General features: G+C 48.9%; 1 protein-coding gene across 9 annotated transcripts in view; it reads left to right on the top strand.

The window, feature by feature from the left end:
* The window catches only part of MBNL1 (muscleblind like splicing regulator 1), a 634,043-nt gene that overhangs the window by 574,539 nt on the left and 41,320 nt on the right, over positions 1–18,184 (top strand). For all 9 annotated transcript variants that reach the window (XM_069618398.1, XM_069618400.1, XM_069618401.1 and 6 more), the window contains one exon: positions 6,602–6,678. In XM_069618398.1, the coding sequence (XP_069474499.1) occupies positions 6,602–6,658 (57 nt within the window). In that variant the 3' untranslated portion in view covers positions 6,659–6,678. The remainder of the gene's footprint in view (positions 1–6,601; positions 6,679–18,184) is intronic.

Below are 18,184 nucleotides of genomic sequence, written 5' to 3' on the forward strand. Positions count from 1 at the left end.
GAAGTCATCAGTACAATTTTAACTCAGTTGGCTTTTTGATTTTCATTCACCCCCTTTGAACAAACCAAATGCAAAAATAGGTCCGTAGTCTTTTGCAGGGTTTGAAATGAAGTCTTTATGAGCAGCAGCTAACTGCACCTCCTGAGTATGAGGCATCACAGAGTAAGCAGTAAGTTTAATCTAGTGTCCATTATGTATTATTTATCAGATGTATATCTATTGTCCGAAAAAAATAAACTGCTCACATTATTTTGCTCGATTTTATTTTACCCCCCACAGCCCTCCCATTACTCCCCAAAGAGCCCTCCCATTACTCCCCCACATCTAAATGTTGGTGTTAAAATTCGATCAAACAAAATTGAGCAAAAAAAAAATCGAGAAGCTGCGTATTCTAGATGTGTCCTAAGTCTACTTTAGTCATTCCAAGCACACACACATAATGCTGCATAGATGTGTTTGTGTGGCACAAGGTTTTCTTCGGAACGAAAAGTAGCTCCCGGTATCTGTTGGTGTCAAGCTGCCCAACTACCTTTAGGATACATGCTGGACCTAAATCACAGCACTTTTAATGCCTGTTTTGTATTTACAGTTAGTCCAAGCTTACTGCTGCATTTGCAGGGTTGGCTAAGCACATGGGCTCTGTCAGTCTTTTCAGTCATCACAAGGAACATTTCGCAGTTTTGAGGCAGTTCTGAATTGACAATTAAATGCCTTTGATTGACATTACAACTAAGTAGTAATACGTACGGGGTGGGGCATAATCAGAGTTAAAAATGGCAAAAGGGGAATAATATGTATTCCCGTAGCTTTAGATGGGCTATGTTGCATCGCATAAGGAGTGTTTCGAGAGGCACCGCCAGCAACAATGCCTGTGGCACAGTTTACGGCATGTCATTCACAGAAACACAGGCACCAGAAACAACAGCACTGGAAACAACATCACCACCGGAACTGAAAGTTCGCTGGTGGCCATTTTGAAAAACACAATCAATTGAAAATCACCCTGTTCCTGTTGCTATCTGGACAGGCCGACACCTGCATCTCACTAGCAGGCATGGCATCTCGGATCCCTGAAAGACGGCAGTGAAAGCCACGCTTTTCCAAGCAGGAACTAACCCTCCTGACAAACATCATTTTAAAACATACTGGTGAACATGCTGGTGAGCTGTTTGCGACGGACAACCTGCACAGTACCCAACTCAGAAGAAATGCCATCTGGGAGGAGGTGGTGCAGAAGGCGTCAGCTGTGGGACCGGTACCTCGCACAGTACGCAACTGCCGTAAGCGGTGAGATGGCCTCTGCCTGATTGTCCACAACCTGCTGTCTGCCCACCATAAAAAATGCCTGGCCACTGGTGGCGGGACCACCTCAACAATTAAACTAATGCCATGGGAGGAGAAATGCAGCAGTGTGTTGCACCTTGAAGGGATCGAGGGAGTGGGAGTGGCAGAGGCTGGTGCAGGGACACCTGGAGAGGGGGTGAGTAAAATGTGCCACACCAAAACAATCACAGCGGGCATGCAAATGCAGCACACAACACACAAAGACATGCCCAACTGCATGACACCGGACTAAATCCAACCCATACAGTGTCCAACAAACCATGGCCGTTGGGCAAGGGTTCACAAACATTGCCCCCCCAAACATCCAAACACACATGAGTACTAGTCATGAGCAGGCATTGATGACATGAGAAGCAACACATTCAGAAGGCACACACCCTCAAAGGCAGTATGCATGCACCACGAGCAATCTGCCCCATGACACACTCACATATATGCACGCATCAAATGGGCCCTGACAGGCCTGGCCCTGGAATGGGTGACCACCTACCCCCAAGTGCAATAGTACCCTTCCCTCACCTCCACCATACTACCCACCTGTGGGGTCCCACAGGGCACCATTTAATCACCATGGCTCCCCCACAGCTACCTGGCCCACTCAATCTCCACCATTGCACCCCACTCCCAGTGTTATGCTGATGACACACCACTCACCATCAATCGGCAATCCTCTAATTCCTCTCCATCTTCGCTCTTACATGAGTGCCTGACTGCTAATCATACTATATGCTCTGCTAGACGTGATGCCTGTGCCCTGTTACCCACGCATTCCCATGCCACCCTCCATTGGCCCCCTCCCCTCACCCCCCTGAGAGGCCACAGACCTTGGTGTCACCTTTGACTCATCCCACACCTCGCCTGCACACATCACGGACCATGGCAAGAGGTCAAACTTACAGCACCACCACCTCAGAGGCACCCTCCGTACCTCACCTATGCCCAGAAGCCCAATGCCTCCATAGCTCTGGTTCCCACTAGGCTTGACAACAGCAACATCCTCTCCCTCAATCCACCTCTTACCCCCCCCCCTTAACCCACTCAAACAAATCTAGAATAGTGCTGCGTGATCCAACCTAGGCCTTAAACCCTGGTCCTGCTTCCGTCCATCCCAGGAATCACTCCACTGGCTCCCTGTGACCACAAGGACCAATTGCAGGATACTCTGCCTCATACACAAGGCTGTCGGTGGCCTGGCCCCTCATGAGTTCCTTTGGTGCCAGCCCATCCCGTCCAGTCACCCCTAGCATCCCTTACTAGCATTGGCCCACGGACACCCTTCGATTGGACTAGCCTGAATCTGGAACACCCCATCCTTCGCACTGTACTCCCCTCCTCCTTTCACCTGCCCCTGTGGTCCCATCAACATGTGCCCAGCCCCTTGTGGCCCCTTCCCCCTGCACTATACCCCCTCCCATCGCGGTGCCCTCACTCCTCCCTCCCCTGCAGAACATTGTTCCCTGTTCTTGCACGGTAACAATGACACAAGGCCCAGTACGGCCAAATCTCCTAATTTGTCCACCCATGTCCACCACCATCTTGCTAGTGACACCTACAAACACTTGTGTGTATGGGCCATACATTCTTGCAAGGGATGAACTGTAAACAACATGCATAGGCATCATGTCACACTCTGTTTGAACTGCATGTTCCAAGTCCATAGGATGGCACAGAGGTGTCTAACGGCATGCCCAGCTCACCCCCACAGGCACATCATCTGACAGCTACCGAGGTCGACCAAGCACCTCACGGACACCCACACAGAGGAGGAGAGCCACGCAAAACCGCTGCAAAGGCAACACCAGCACCGGACACGCAAGGTACAGGTCAAATGAGCATGCCGCCTGCCCCTGCTACAACTGCTGCCCCTTCAGAGGCACAACCAGTAGCCCCAGATGCATAACATTGTGGGCCAACAGGGCGGCTATTCCCTCCCCCACACCAGCCTCTAATTTACATAGGTGCATCTACAGACAACAATGCCAGGCAGGAGACCAGGGTCAAAACCGAGCGGACACCAAAACGCACACCCTCCACAGCCCACCTCCGTCACCGATCCCCAGCATAAGAGATGTGGATGCACGCATACGGTGCATTGAGGAATGGCATGAGCAGATGGCAGGACTCGAACTCCAGAACCTGGAGGAGACAGGTTGATGCGAGAGGAGACCGGGTTGTTGTGGGAGAGCATGCAGGCCACTGGCCAGTGCTGTTCACATGCACTGGCACGCTCATCATCTGCAACAGTCCTGCTCACACATAGGGTTTGGGAGGGAAACGAGGAGATCTCAGCACTTGCTGAGTCCCTCACCCTTTCCCTGCAGACGGTACTGCAGCGCAGGGACATGGCATTTCCGACCCATCCTCAACCATCACCACAACAGAGCAGCCCGAGGCGCCGATCCCTGTGCCTGTCAGAATGGCAGATCCGGTGTTGAGAAGCCACAGAAGTGAGCCAGTTCCAGACATCAAGTGTTACTGATGCCACATAGGGTGTGTTTTTGGGGTGGTGTGTTTGGGAGTCTTAGTCAGGGAGGGTTAGTTGGGGAGGGTTAGTTGGTGTGGGTTATGTGGAGGGGTTAGTGGGTGGGGTTGTTTGGGGGGCTAGTTAGGGAGGGTATGGTGGGCCACACGTTTCTTCTTGTTTGTTCATGCATATGAATTCACGTCTGGACATACACTTTGTGTACTGCAGTGCTTTATTTTTGTGCTGGATCACATGCAGTGTGTGCCATGGGTGGTGTGCAGGTGCTGTGTGCTCAGAAGTAGTTGTGTATGAGTTTGTGAAAGGCTGCACATCCATCCCTGTCATCACTGTGATAGTGTATTTGCATGTCTGCAGCTGCATCCACGTCACTGTCATCATCATCATCCGCCAGAGGCATGTCCATGCTGGGTGCCGGGGAATGTTCTGCTGGATGCACATATTGTGCAACATGGCACAGACCAGGTCTTTCTTCCACACTTTCACTGGCCTGTACATAAGTGCCCCACCAGAGCGGTGTAGGCAACAAAACCGTGCCTTCAACAGTCCAACGGTCTGCTCTACTGTTGCTCTTGTTCTGATGTGAGCACGATTGTACGCTGTTTCCTGGTTGCCCTGTGGATGTCTCACAGGGGTCAGCAGCTATGGAAGCAAGGGGTAGCCAGAGGCACCTGCATGGAAATGGACACAGTGAGGGCCATATTATTGAGGTGACTGTGCAGTGCATGCATGTTGGAATGTGGATTTGTGACACATGGATCTGGGTCTGTGCGCTTGCGGGCCACCAGTCACCTTGCTGCACCCTGTGATAGATAATGCTGGGTAGGACATGTGTAGGATCTGACTCCCAAGGATGGGTTGGTAGTGGTGAGTGGGGCATATTGAGGCTATGCTGTGCTTTGTGACATGAGAGTGATGCATTCGGGTAACTGTGGTGCATTACATGTGCCTGTCTGTCCGTGCCCAGATTGTACTTTTGTGTCCTTTCGTTGACTCATGTGGTGCATTCCAGTCGTGGTCACCCATTCCTGCCTGCAGAATGTTTCCTTGCATTTGCATAGTGCCTGTGGGCCATGCAATGGTGACAGTGAAAACCCTCCCATGCCCTTTGCACATGCAATGTGGTGTGTTTGTTGATCCTTTGACTCACGCAATAGCCAGGTCCGCTGTCCACCATAACACGTCATGTACCCAGGCAGCATGCTATTGCGCAGGACCATGGAGTCATGTGTTGATCCCGGGAAGCACGCGCAGCAGTGTTTGATGGTCAGGTCCGCATCACAGACAAACTGCACATTCATGGAGTGGTACAGCTTTCTGTTCCGAAACACCTCCTTTGTGGTGTGGGCAGCCACTAGCTCTATGTGTGTGCAGTCCAATGCTCCCAATACATTACGCATGCTCGCAAGGGCATTGAAGCGGATCTTGGGGGCATTCACCTGTGCCTGTGTCGTTGGTAGGGCGATGTGCTGGGACACATGACGAAGGAGGGCATCCAGGACCTGGCTGGGGGATGCCATGCAGCTCCTCGCCTGTGTTTTGGAATGTGCCCGTGGCAAGAAAATGCACCACAGACAACACCTTCCACAGGGAGGGTATGGCAGCCTGGATACCAATGACACTCTGGATGTCCTCCTGGATGTGGTCCACTATTACAAGGATGGTCTTCCTGTTCAGGCAGTTAAGAGTGTGAATCGGCCTGTCAGTCATGGACCAGGGTGTAGCCCTTTTGCGGGGTATAGGTGCACACCTCTGGGGAACAACTTGCTGCCCATTGTTCCTCTGCATTCTCCTTCTCACACTCCTCCACTGCCTGTCGGCACTGTTGCACCTCCTGCGTATAGAGCTGCACTCCTGCATGCAGCACCTCCATATTCATGACTGCTGCTACGAGTGGCAGCATGGTTGTGTTGGAAGGTGTGTGTGTGGTCTTTTTCAGAAGTCCCTGTGCGCACTGTGTGCAGCTGGATAAATTGGGTGCACCTGTGACCTGTTCCTCCACACATGGGCCTGGTTACCGCCTGCGGTGCTGGTGTTTCTGTCACGGTTTTCCCGGTGGCACCAGAATTTGTGTGCCAGTGTTTCCGGGAAATCTGCTGTTGTAATGCTGCCTTCTTTCCGTGGTGCCAGAGTTTCCGCCATTGATTCACGAGGGTCCCACAGGTTCAGTTAGTTACCAGTGCTACTGGCAACGGTAGCACAGTGTATGCTGTTGATGGCACCGTTGTTACCGGCATTCCCTCTCGTCGTAGTGCTGCAGTCTGGAATGAGTGCAAGTAATCAGAAATTACCAGCATATTGTTTCCAGATCGCCACACTTGTAATGAGGGCCTGTGTCTCTGAGGCACATTTCCCTCTATAAGACCCTAACCTCAGTTCATATTTAAGGAAGACACATAAGTAATTGCTTTGACTTTAACATTCTTATCTTCCCTATTGCTTTATTTGGAAAGCAAATGTGATGTGCCCAAAAACAATTGAAAAGTATTTGGTGAAATGAAAATCGTAATGATGTGAAGGTCAACAAGTGGGGACTCCTTTAATTTTCATCTTTGTCATGAACTATTGTAATTCATGGCTTTTTCAACTGTTAAAGAGCTTACAGCAAATTTTAAGAATTATTTACTGTAAATCATGTTTAAGCTAAGCACCATGTTGACTTATGCTGATTTCCATTTTAATATGCTTAATTTCATAAACATAAAAAGCTTGACATCTTTCAGCTGGTCGATGTGCATGTCTGTGTTCTCATTTCCATCTTTTTCTTCATTATAGATGTCCATAATATCTGCAGATCACCTGACTAATCACAAGTATGTTACACAGATGTAGAGAACTTTCACCACAAAACAGTAAGTTTCAGATTGCCTGGGCATCTGATGTATTTGCATACTACTCATTTTATAACGGTTCTTATCTAATTTACGCTGTATTGTAATTGTACACAGTGTCAAGTTTTGCTGCAAGGGTGTTGGTAACCCTAGGAAAGTTGTGTGAATGATGTTAGCAAATACTGTAATCTACAAAATGTTTGCATCAATTATTTCCAGTCAAATGTAATTCTGAGGACACTGATATAGAATCTTGAACTCAACAAAGAGGTGGTATATTTTAAAGCCCAGCTGGTGGACGTCTTTGCTGCAATGAAACTGGGGAGACATTTTAAAAGCCCTGGTTGAAGAGTACCACCTACAGTTTGTTGAGTAGGTAAGGCGTTCTGCTATATGCAAGCATCGACACACAGTCATGGCATGTCATCTTCACCTGATTGTACTCAAGCACAGTGAGGGCCAGGTTGAAGTTGATCTTAATCCCGTTGTAGATTTGAGACATTCGCTTGGCCATAGGGACAGCAGAGTAGTTGGTGAACAGCTTATTTGAGTATAGCATACTCAAGCGTGACAAAGGCTATGCCAATAGTGAGGCCCCGGTTCCAGTACATAGTACTTCAATTTGGCAGTGTCAAGTTGTGCCTTTGCATAACCGGTAGCATACTATTTTGTGGAAGCATGGCGCTAATGCTAGCAAACCCCTGTATCGTAGGGTCATCATTTGTAAATGATGTGTGGCTTCTTGTGTTGAGAGAGATGCTCTCCTGATTAGACTGTGTCTAACTTGATCGAGAACATGTTAAAATGCATTACAATATTAACTGACCAACAAATACATAATTGCTGAGGACTTCCCCTTATTTTCAGTGACCGCTGAAAGGTATTTATTTGGTATTGTCTCGGGAGGATAGCTCAGGATAGCTCAGGGGCAACGTGCTCGCATTGGAAGCAAGACGACACAGAGCACCAAAGGTTCGCTCCCCGGGTCCGTGCATAAAAACCTCTGGGTATTAAGCGCGTTATAAATAATCTATCATATCATATCATAATTTACCTTTTCAAAAACCATGTTACCATCAAATGAAGAAACAAGCACCTTCATCATTTACTAATAGAGTAATTCCATGTTACAGTTCAAGAATGTAATCTGATTTGATGGTGATATGTGGCACTCCGACCCATAGGTATCTAAGCACTGTACCAACCAGAAGAGAGGACAAATAAGAGTACAAGTTTTAGATTTTGAAAACAATAGAAGTAAAACAAAATTTTTTTTTCAGTTATAGACTGCCAAGGGAGAGAATTGGAGAGAATGTTATTGTTTAATGGCATGGGCGGTGCAAGGCCCTCCCAAACCACATGAACAGTTATAGTGTAGGGCATAGAAAATAAAGGATTCCTTGGATATCGAATCACAGGCATGATGATACTTTTTCATTTGTTTATATATATATATATGAAGGGCGAATCCTCCGGAAAGGGCTTTTTTAGCCAGCATGTGAAGCTTGAAGGCAATTCTTGCCCTGATTGGAAGCCAATGGTGTTTTTGCATGCAGAGGAAATGTGTTGGTAGTGAGCAGTATTGGTGACTGTACAAACAGCTTTGTTTTGAAGAACCTGTAATGATTTGATGGCATACTTAGGAGATCCAGCATACAACATATTACAGTAATCCATTTTGAAGCCTAAATGACTCCAGCAATGGTGGCAAAATGAGATTCTGACAATAAAGGTCAAAGCTGACACGATAACATCAGATGGGAATTAGTGCAACTAATCACTGAGTATATCAAGAAAGCCATAGAAAGACATGAATCAAACATGACTCCTATAAAAATGATGGCAAGATGGTCATACTGTGATAGATTCATAAGTATCGGGATTTTCAGGAACAATAATTTTTAAAGTACCCAGTCAATAGTCCTGCATTTATTGTGAGTAGTCTTGGTGGAAACAAATGCAAGGCCATTGTAGGGAATACATCTTTCATGCGATAGGCAATCTAAAAATGTATTAGACAATTAACAACCAGAATATCACATTGAGGGGTATCTGAAATATACACGGAGTGATTAATGGTAAAAGCACCCCTAATCAGCAGTGCCACCCTACTGCCCCTACCTTCTGACCTATTAAACGTTTACATGGTGTAACCTTCTGGGAGAGAGGCTGCAATAGATGGCCCAGAGTAATCTTTTAGCCACGTCTCAGTGATGGCCAAAAAGTCTAGGTTGTGGTCCAACATGAAGTCCTGCATGTCAAAGGCATGACATGGAAGGGACAGATAATATGTACATGTTATCATATAGATGGCCAGTGGCAGCAAGTATTTGTGTCCAAAATACAGTTCTCCAGATCACCATTGTTCAATGCCAAGTATAGCATGATGGTGTCTGTTATACTCTAGGATTACAGTGGGCACATGTCCTTACATGTATCAAAGTCAAGTAAAGGAATCAAGAGTAATATAGCCGTACATGTTTAGGAGTTCTGGTGGCAAAGTAAAACATTTTACTTTAATACCGGGTGAAGTAAATAGGCAACAGAGTTAGTAAATGTAAATGCTTTATTTTGTAATCTTGAAATAACATAGTTATCCTAATAAACTAAGCATTTCAATGTCAAACGTGGGTTACCTAAACAAGTTTACCATGAGCATGCATTTAGTGTCATATAAAAGTAAACTGTTTCTTTATAGGAAAACAAAAACATGTTCCCATTTTTTGGCTTTCTTTTTCATTTGCAGATAGGATGTTGCAGCAAAAAACAAGGTCTTATAAGACAGGAAGTATATTGTTGCTAACAAAATAACCTTGCCTGGAAATCACATTTGTGTCTTCCTGTCTGCTATTAAAGACAGAATGTTCAGAGCAGAGTCAATACCAGCAGATATTGACTGCACGCTAAACATTCAGATTGGCTAAGAGGAGGTCAATAATGATCCCCTTGTGCTAATAAACTATAACTCACACTTGGCGTATCATGGGGATGAGAGGAAGTAAAGACCCCATAATGAAGCCAACAGCTGAGCATGCAGCCAGCAGTCTGAGCAGAACAGCTAAAAGAGGCTTTGCGTCAGTGCATGTGAGGACAGAGAGCTGGTATGCCTAAAGACCAAAAGGTCTCTTAATTAAAAAAAGACATACAGAGTAGAACAATCAGTCGGCTGAAAACATTTTAAAAAAATCATCTAATGTAAAACAACAGTTTAAATAGCAAATATAAAGTCATGCAATACACACCAGTCTAAAGTTGAATGGCATTGGCACAGTCCTGTTACGCCTAATAGGCACCCACGAAAAATATTATCACAGGCCTGCTCGATGCCAATGTATGCTGGGAAGTGTAATTCATGAAGCTACACTGAGCCTGTAGACCAAATATCATATAACCAAAGTTAACTAATTCATATAGATTTTTCCTATATGTTGCAAATATCATTAATTCCACAATAGAAGAAACTGATGAACGACTGCAAAGTCCTAACAGGGCATTGGCTTATTTGAGGAGTCAGAAATGAAAGTCAGACAGAAAGTAGCTGTGATGTTAACTGGTGCAGATTACTTGGGAAATCCTTCTCAATGGTTCCATATGATAATCCAGTTCTATGTCAAGGGGAATTAGAACTGGAAAAAGTATTGGTGGAGCTTTTACTTTTTAGACCAGGGATTGAAATATGGCCTAAAGGGTTTTGGGAAAAAGTTTCCCTATTTTCCCTAAAGGGGGGAATAGATTCATGGCAGTAAGCCATTAGGTTATTGGGTATCATGGGGTATTCTTCATGGGCAAATGGGGAATACCATGTCTCATCCAATGAAGCTATGACATCTCCCCAGTGGCTGGCTCCTCCCATGTGATCCTCCCTTATATCGGCGCCCAAAGGATCAGGTAGCCGTCCCCTGGCCACATGGGAGGAGGTTACCGCTGGGGAATCTGTGATGACGCCATTGGATTCATCACACTTATATCTAACATAATAACCAGGCACATTCAGGACTATATGGAACACCATGTTCTCCTGCATGACTGTAATTTAGGCTTTGACTCATTCAGAGGGAAAGAAACAATATTCCTGAACTCAAGACAGGAGAACCATGCAGTATGAACCCTTCTTGAACTCTTCTGTCTATGACATGGTAATCCCAAGAATGTTTCTAAAAAGAAGAAAAGGGTAGATGGCAATGTATGGTGTTGATGTAGAATAGGTGGAATCTATTCTTAAACGCAACAGGCAAAACCATCAATTTTGTTCAGCTGAATCCTGCAGGTTTAAGGTTTCATACATGTGTGCGTTTTGCATCAACATGACGGATCGGACTATGAGGGATCGTCGGACCCGACTCGCCAACTGGCTGGAAAGAAAGAGCCCAGCAGGTAAGAAGAAGAAGAAGTCCGAGCAGTCTTCTAAGTCCTGTGAGGGCGCTCCTGCGACGGGGGCCCAACAAAAGGAAAAGCACCGCAAGTCTGCGGGCACCGGGAGCACCGAACGGTCGGGCTCCTCGGCTGCCAGTCAGGGCGCACCTTCACCAGTGCCATGAACCATGAGCCAACAATCTGGCTCGGGGAAGAGAAAATCCGAGAACCCGGCTAAGCTTCTGGAGAGGCCCCGGTCGATCTCGAAGGAACCAGCCAAGGGAGAGCGAGGCGGTGACCCTCTTCCGAAGGTGAAGGCCTCAAGCGCGCACAAGGTGGCGAAGGCCTTGATTCACCCGGCTAAGGACTCTATCGAGGTAGTCGCGACGGCCTTGGTGAAGCCTGTGGAGGCTACCCCAGTGGAGGCGACCTCAGGGCCCAGAGTTTCCCTGCCACCGTGGAGGGAATCCTCTTTTCAGCCCATTGAGAAGACCCCTGTGAAGACCCCGGTGGAAAAAGAGGGGGGGCGGTGGCCGTTACAGACATGGATACAGCCTCTGAGGAGGAGCTGGTTGAAGTCATGGAGGGCCTCAACAAGAAGTTTGAGGAGGTCCGGTCCCACGGGAGGAATCCCAACGAGGAGGACGAAGAGTGCGATGGTGGCACCGACAAGGTTCCCGTGGAGGAGGAGCAACCATCGCGCCCGTCACAACCCGAGCCACAGGACAGCTCAGTGGCCATTTCAATGGCAATCCAAACCTTATGCACGGAGATAAGGACAAGATTGCCCCTACCCCCAATGGACGACCCAGCAGAACCGGGCCCGTCGGGAAGTCCACCAAACGAGAGGAGGAGAGTTCATCCACCCCCCGCCCTTCCAGCCCTTACGGCCCTCTCAGCCTTAATCTCCTTCCCCTGTCCCTGGGGATGACACGGGAACAGATACGGCCACGACGGGGACGGATGACGACGGTGGTGACGACGGGATGGGCCTCCCATCACCACCTTCTCGGGCCTCCCCGCCTGACGAAATTGGCTCCTTCCACGCCATGATTGCCAGAGCATCCAAGCTTTTCCAGCTCTGCCCCGAAGAGCAGAAGAAGGAAGGCTTCCTCTACCAACGGTGTGAGGCCAAGAAGAAGACGGTCCTCGCGGTGCCGTTGCTGGATGACATCTTGCTCTTCTAAAGAACCCGTCCATGACGCCTGCCAAGAGGGACCGGTAAGAGAAGAAGTACCGGGTCCCTGATGCCGCCCCTTTGTGCCTTGGGGCACAGCAGACCCCGGATTCGGTCGTCTCGGCGGCGGCCAGGAAGAAAGAGGCGCGGGCGTTGGCTTCAACTTCGACTTCCTCACCGGACGGTGAGGGAAAGAAACTAGATGCCATGGGACGACGAGTCATCTCATCTGTGGTGACGACCATTAGGGCAGCCAACCCCCTACCGATTGTGGCCCGCTATGCAAGATCGCCCCCCTGTTTGACTTCCTTCCGGACGACAAGAGGGCAGAGGCCCTAGCGATCCTACAGGAAGGTGAGGTGGCGTCGGACCACGCCATAACGGTGGCCACGGACATTGCCGACACTGGTTTCCGCCAGTTGGGCAACAGCGTTTGCCTTCGGCGGCAGGGATGGCTCAAGGCAACAGATTTCCGCCAGGACGTGCAAACCAGAGTTTTGGACATGCCCTTCGACGGGATTAACCTGTTTGGAAAAATAGTGGATGAGTCACTTCAGGCCATCAAGACCGACACAGAGATGGCTCAGGCCTTGGGAGTTTTACAACGACGGCCGCCCTTTCGGAACTCTGGAGGCAAGCAAGGTGCCTCCAAAGGATTCAGCGGTGGCTCCTCGATGTACCGGCAGGCAGCCAGCTCCTCGTCGCAAGAGGCCTACAGAGGACGAGACAAGTCAGGTGGATCTCACCGTCGTCGCCAAGGAGGTCAAGGCGGCAAGGCCGCTGCCAAGCAAGATTGAACCGGCCGTAGCGTCGGACCCCCACCTGAGCACCCCAGTGGGAGGCCAGCTGGCGAAGTTCGTCGGCTTGTGGGAGTCCATCTTCACCGAGCGTTGGGTGCTGGATGCCCTGGCCCGCGGGCACACTCTCAAATTTCTAAAAAAGTGCCCCCGCATTCCTCCCGTGGCCAGGAAGGAAAACCACGTCCCTCAACTGCTATTAGAAGTAAGGGCGATGCTCAAGAAAGGAGCCATCGAGCTCGTCCCAAAGAGGCTCCGGGGCTCCGGAGTGTACTCAAGATACTTCCTCGTCAGGAAGAAGACAGGAGGATGGCGTCCCATCCTGGACCTGCGTCGATTAAACAAATACAAAAAGGCACATGCACATAGTCACCCTCCAGCACGTGCTGGGCCAGCTGAAGGAGGGCGACTTCCTATCGTCGTTGGATTTGGAGGATGCGTACTTTCACATCCCTATTCTAAAAGGACAACGGAAGTTTCTCAGGGTCGTGGTCCAAGGATGACACTACCAATTCAAGGCCCTCCCATTCAGATTGAAGTCGGCGCCCAGGGTATTCACCAAGAGCCTGGTACCAGTGGCGGCACGGTTGCACCTGCAAGGGATCCACGTCTACCCCTACCTGGACGATTGGCTCATCCGAGCAAGAACAAGGGAACTCGCAAAACGAGCACACAGCAAAGACCGTCCAGCTGCTCACAGACCTGGGATTCTCCATCAACTTCCCCAAATCCCACCTTGTTCTGTCGCAGGTCGCACTGTTTCTGGGAGCCAGGCTCGATACAGTAGCGCGATTGGCCTCGTCGTCGGAGGAAATGACGAAGGCCATCCTGGGCAAGGTGCAGCATCTGCTGACCATGGACGTGGCCAGGGTGAGGTCCATCAAGTCCCTTCTCGGGATGATGTCCTCATGCATCTACCTGGTGCGCCTATGCAGGCTTCGGATGCATCCTCTACAGGAGTTCCTAGACGCCCGTTGGATGCAAGCGGCGGGCAGTTTCGAGGACAAGATCCCGCTCAACGAAGTTTTCCACCAAGCAATTCGGTGGTGGGGCACCAGCGCGCATCTTGCGGCAGGCATAGACTTTCAGACCCCAGCACACCAGGTGACGGTGACGATGGTTGCCTCCCTGGAAGGGTGGGGAGCGCACACCGGAGATCTTTACGCGAGAGACCTCTGGCTCCCGGAGGAGAGACCACTCCACATCAACATCCTGGAACTCCGAGCAGTGTTCTGGGCCCTCAGGTCGTTTCTCCCGTCCCTCAGGGGCAAGGTGGTGAGGATCTTCACCGACAACACCACCACAATGTTCTACATCCGGAAGCAGGGAGGGACCAGATCCCCAGCCCTATCCAAGGAAGCCCAAGATCTGTGGCATTGGGCCGTTGCCCAGGGGATGTTTCTGGAACCCTTTCATCTAACAGGGATAAAGAACACCATCGCCGACTCACTCAGCGGGGAGCTGCGCTCGTGCCACGAGTGGGAACTACGTCAGGACCAAGTGGATTGACTCTTTCAACGATGGGGCAAACCCCAGATCGACCTGTTCGCGATGGCGATGAACCCCAAGTGCCAGAGGTTCACCAGCAGGTTTCCCCAGCCGAGGGGCATGGGCGATGCTTTCTCGTTCCCCTGGGACGCCTGTTCCTGTATGCGTTCCCTCCGTTGCCGTTGCTACTGCGACTCGTCAACCAACTCAAGAGGTCCCGTTGCAGGATGATCCTCGTCGCACCGGCGTTGCCGAGACAGATATGGTTCCCGGACCTTCTGGACTTGTCAGCGCCCCCACCAGTCAAACTGTCGATGGACGCAGATTTTCTCTCCAGAGAAGGAGGTGCCATCCTTCATCACGACCCAGAGTCGCTGAACTTCCAGGCCTGGCTCCTGCAGCACTAGAGTTTGGAGGGTATGATATCCCGGCAGACTGCAGAGAGGTTCTTTGAAAGGCCAGGGCATCCTCAACTCTCAAGTTCTATGGACACAAGTGGAAGAGGTTCTCTGTCTGGTGCCGTGCAAAGAAGATTAACCCTCTACGGATTACGGCCCCTCAAGTGCTACCGTACCTACTGTCGCTGGCCAAAGCTGGACTGGCTCACGCCTCCATCAAGATACATCTGGCAGCTATTTCCCGATACACCAGGACTGCAGGACGGTCATCCCTGTGGTCTCATCGCCTGGTGAAGGAATTTATGAAAGGACTGTTCCGATCGTTCCCGCCGGTGAAGGCTCCAGCCCCGGCGTGGGAGCTCAACGTGGTGCTGACCAGGCTCATGGGGCCTCCATTCGAGCCTCTGCATTCAGCACTGTTGAAGTTCCTGTTGTGGAAAACAGCATTTATGGTGGCCATCACCTCCGCACGACAGGTGGGAGAGATCCAGGCCCTATCCTGCAAGCCTCCATACTTGACTTTCCACGAGACGAGGGTGGTGCTGAGGACGCACCCCTCCTTCATGCCCAAGGTGCCGTTGGACTTCCACCTCAACAAGCCCTTGGTGTTGGCAGTTTTCTTCCCGTCGTCTTCGTCGCCGGCCGAGAGGACTTTGCACTCACTGGATGTAGCTAGAGCGCTGAAGTTCTACGTGGACCGCACGAAGAGTTTTCGGAAGACATCACAGCTTTTTGTGAACTTTGGACCTGTGAACCAAGGGAAGGCCCTGACGGAGGCTTCGATTTCCAGATGGCTCTCCGGCTGCATCATACACTGTCACCGGTTGGCAAACCGACCGTTGCCCGGCCGTCCGAGAGCCCATTTGACCAGAGCTATCGCTGCTACCACAGCGTTCTTGTCTGGTGTGCCTCTGCTGGATATATGCAGGGCTGCTACGTGGAGGTCGACGCACACCTTCACGAGATTCTACTGCGTCAACCGGGATTCCAGGGAGGAGTCCAGGGTCGGCCAAGCAGTGCTGCGCAACCTGTTCGCCTGAAGGTGGGCCTGGTGAGGAGGTAAGAGTTGCTTAATGTTGAGTTTATATAATGCTTAATGTTGAGCCTTTGCCACCTCCCGTGGTTGTGCATGTGTTTACTGCTATGTATTCTTATCTTTATGAGCATGTGAATCCATGCCAGACATCATGCTGGAGAAGGAACAAGTTACTTACCTGTAACTGCTGTTCTCCAGCATGGGTCAGGCATGGATTCACATGCGAACCCTCCCTCCTACCCCTCTGTAGCTCTTCACTTGGTCATACTGCCACTTTACGTGCTACCAAATCTGAGGATGGCTGCCAGGGGCGGGGCTTAGGGAGAGGGCAGTCATTGGCTCGGGGCAGTATGACCCAGAGACCAGTGATTGGTTACTACTAAGAAAGACAGATCAGAAACGAAACTGATACTGAATTCTTCTTTACCGAGGATTCCCAGCCTGACGACGGGGAATATTCATGAGCATGTGAATCCATGCCAGACCCATGCTGGAGAACAACAGTTACAGGTAAGTAACTTGTTCCATACGTGGTTACTATTACCATACCTCAGCACAGTGCATAGGAGCATGCGACATCTTTCATAGAGTGATATTTAAAAGTGTGCTGCTATTCATTCTGATGTTTCTCTATCTCTTGCCATTGAGGCACATGATGCTGTGGGTTATGCAAATTAGTAATGTTTGTATGTATTGGAGGATGCAGTGCAAGCATGTTTCATTTACGGAATCTACAGAGTCATTTGTGGCAAACATTATCATATAATTGTCACATCGATGTGTCCTTTACTGCTAAAACCAAACGTTTATAGAAATATTGTTAATATTGAATCTTTATCAACCAAAATCAATTTCTTGCTTCCTTTTTTCCCCAGAAAACTGGAGATAAGCAACCTACATTCACTACCCAGCTATGAAAATAAACCATTTCAGAAAGAAATGATTAAATAAAAAAAGAGCTTTTTTCAAAGAGCAAATGGCTGTCTGCAGACAGCTCCTCTACCGCAGGCAATTGTTTCCATGCTGATGGAAATCTAAATATTGTACAATGTCTACTAAAGCAACAGCCCTGCACTGCTTTGCCCTTACAGTCACACACTGTCCCTTATATTATACATGCCACCAGTCAAGTCCAATGATTTAGGCAGGTGGTTTATGATTTTCTTGAGTTATTTCCTTCAACGTTGGCTTGTGCCCCTCCGCCTACACCCAGTCTCTTACCAACACACCTCTGCTCACAATAAGGGCTCTGTGAACAAGGACATTGACAATGCTAAAGAATGTTTATTCTGGGGCTAGAGCAGAAGCAGAGCGATAGTGTATAAAGGCTGCAAGCATTGCCATTTAAGATCCGAGATCAGTGCTGAACATGGCAGGTCCCCATGCTGTAAGACAATGCTGGCAGATGCCATTTCACAGAAGGTCCCAGATTGCACGGGGCACTCAGACTAATGGGCATCAGGAACTGAGAGTCTCTAGATATTATGATTGTTGGAGGCTTTGGTGGGAGCTAGTAAAACCTGCTATCGATGATGGAGACACCACAGAGAGTAGGCCAGTAAAGCTGCAGGTCCAAAGTGTGACAGTGATATATGTCCAGAGCTGTAGATTTAGCTGCATAAACAATAATGATGCCTTGTGTCTTGTTTAGGCATGGGGTGCTAGATGAAACAGAAGTGAACGAGATTTGAGAGTAAAATAATAGAAGACCTTCCGGTAAACTGATTGCCTGAAAGCTATCCACATAGACAGGGTGGTTTGCATTGCACTTTTTAAGAAAAGAAAAATTCACAAGTATTCAGAAATGCAATGATGGGTGAGCATCAGCATAAGATGTTCCTGGGGTTGGGCATTAACACTGGTGACTGGAGATGTTTTTAATTTGAGGGGTTTAAATGTTCCCATGAAAATGTGTTAGTGACCAAGTCTAGTAAGGGAGTCCGAACCTGCCAACCGGTCTCAGGGGGGTTTTCTATGGTGAACATTTTTTAAAATAATGGGTTAAAACAATGCATTTTACAGCATACTTTTTGTGAAAAATTAGGTCAAAAGCCATGCAGTTTGCATTCGGCTGTTTAGGGTAACACTGGAAAAATAAAATAGATGAAACTCAGCAATAGCGCCTAGTAGCATTTTCCAACTCATTTTCCTGATGAATTTGCCCACAATATATGCCATTGATATTATATGATAGTTTATTTATATAGCGCCTATACACAATGTGTTTCAAAGTGCCTCAAGGCAAGGGAGGGAACAAGGAAAAAAACAATGACATTCT

This window comes from Ambystoma mexicanum, chromosome 10 (assembly GCF_040938575.1).
Source record: "Ambystoma mexicanum isolate Mex_15411 chromosome 10, UKY_AmexF1_1, whole genome shotgun sequence".
In the NCBI taxonomy this organism is placed as follows: Eukaryota; Metazoa; Chordata; class Amphibia; order Caudata; family Ambystomatidae; genus Ambystoma; species Ambystoma mexicanum.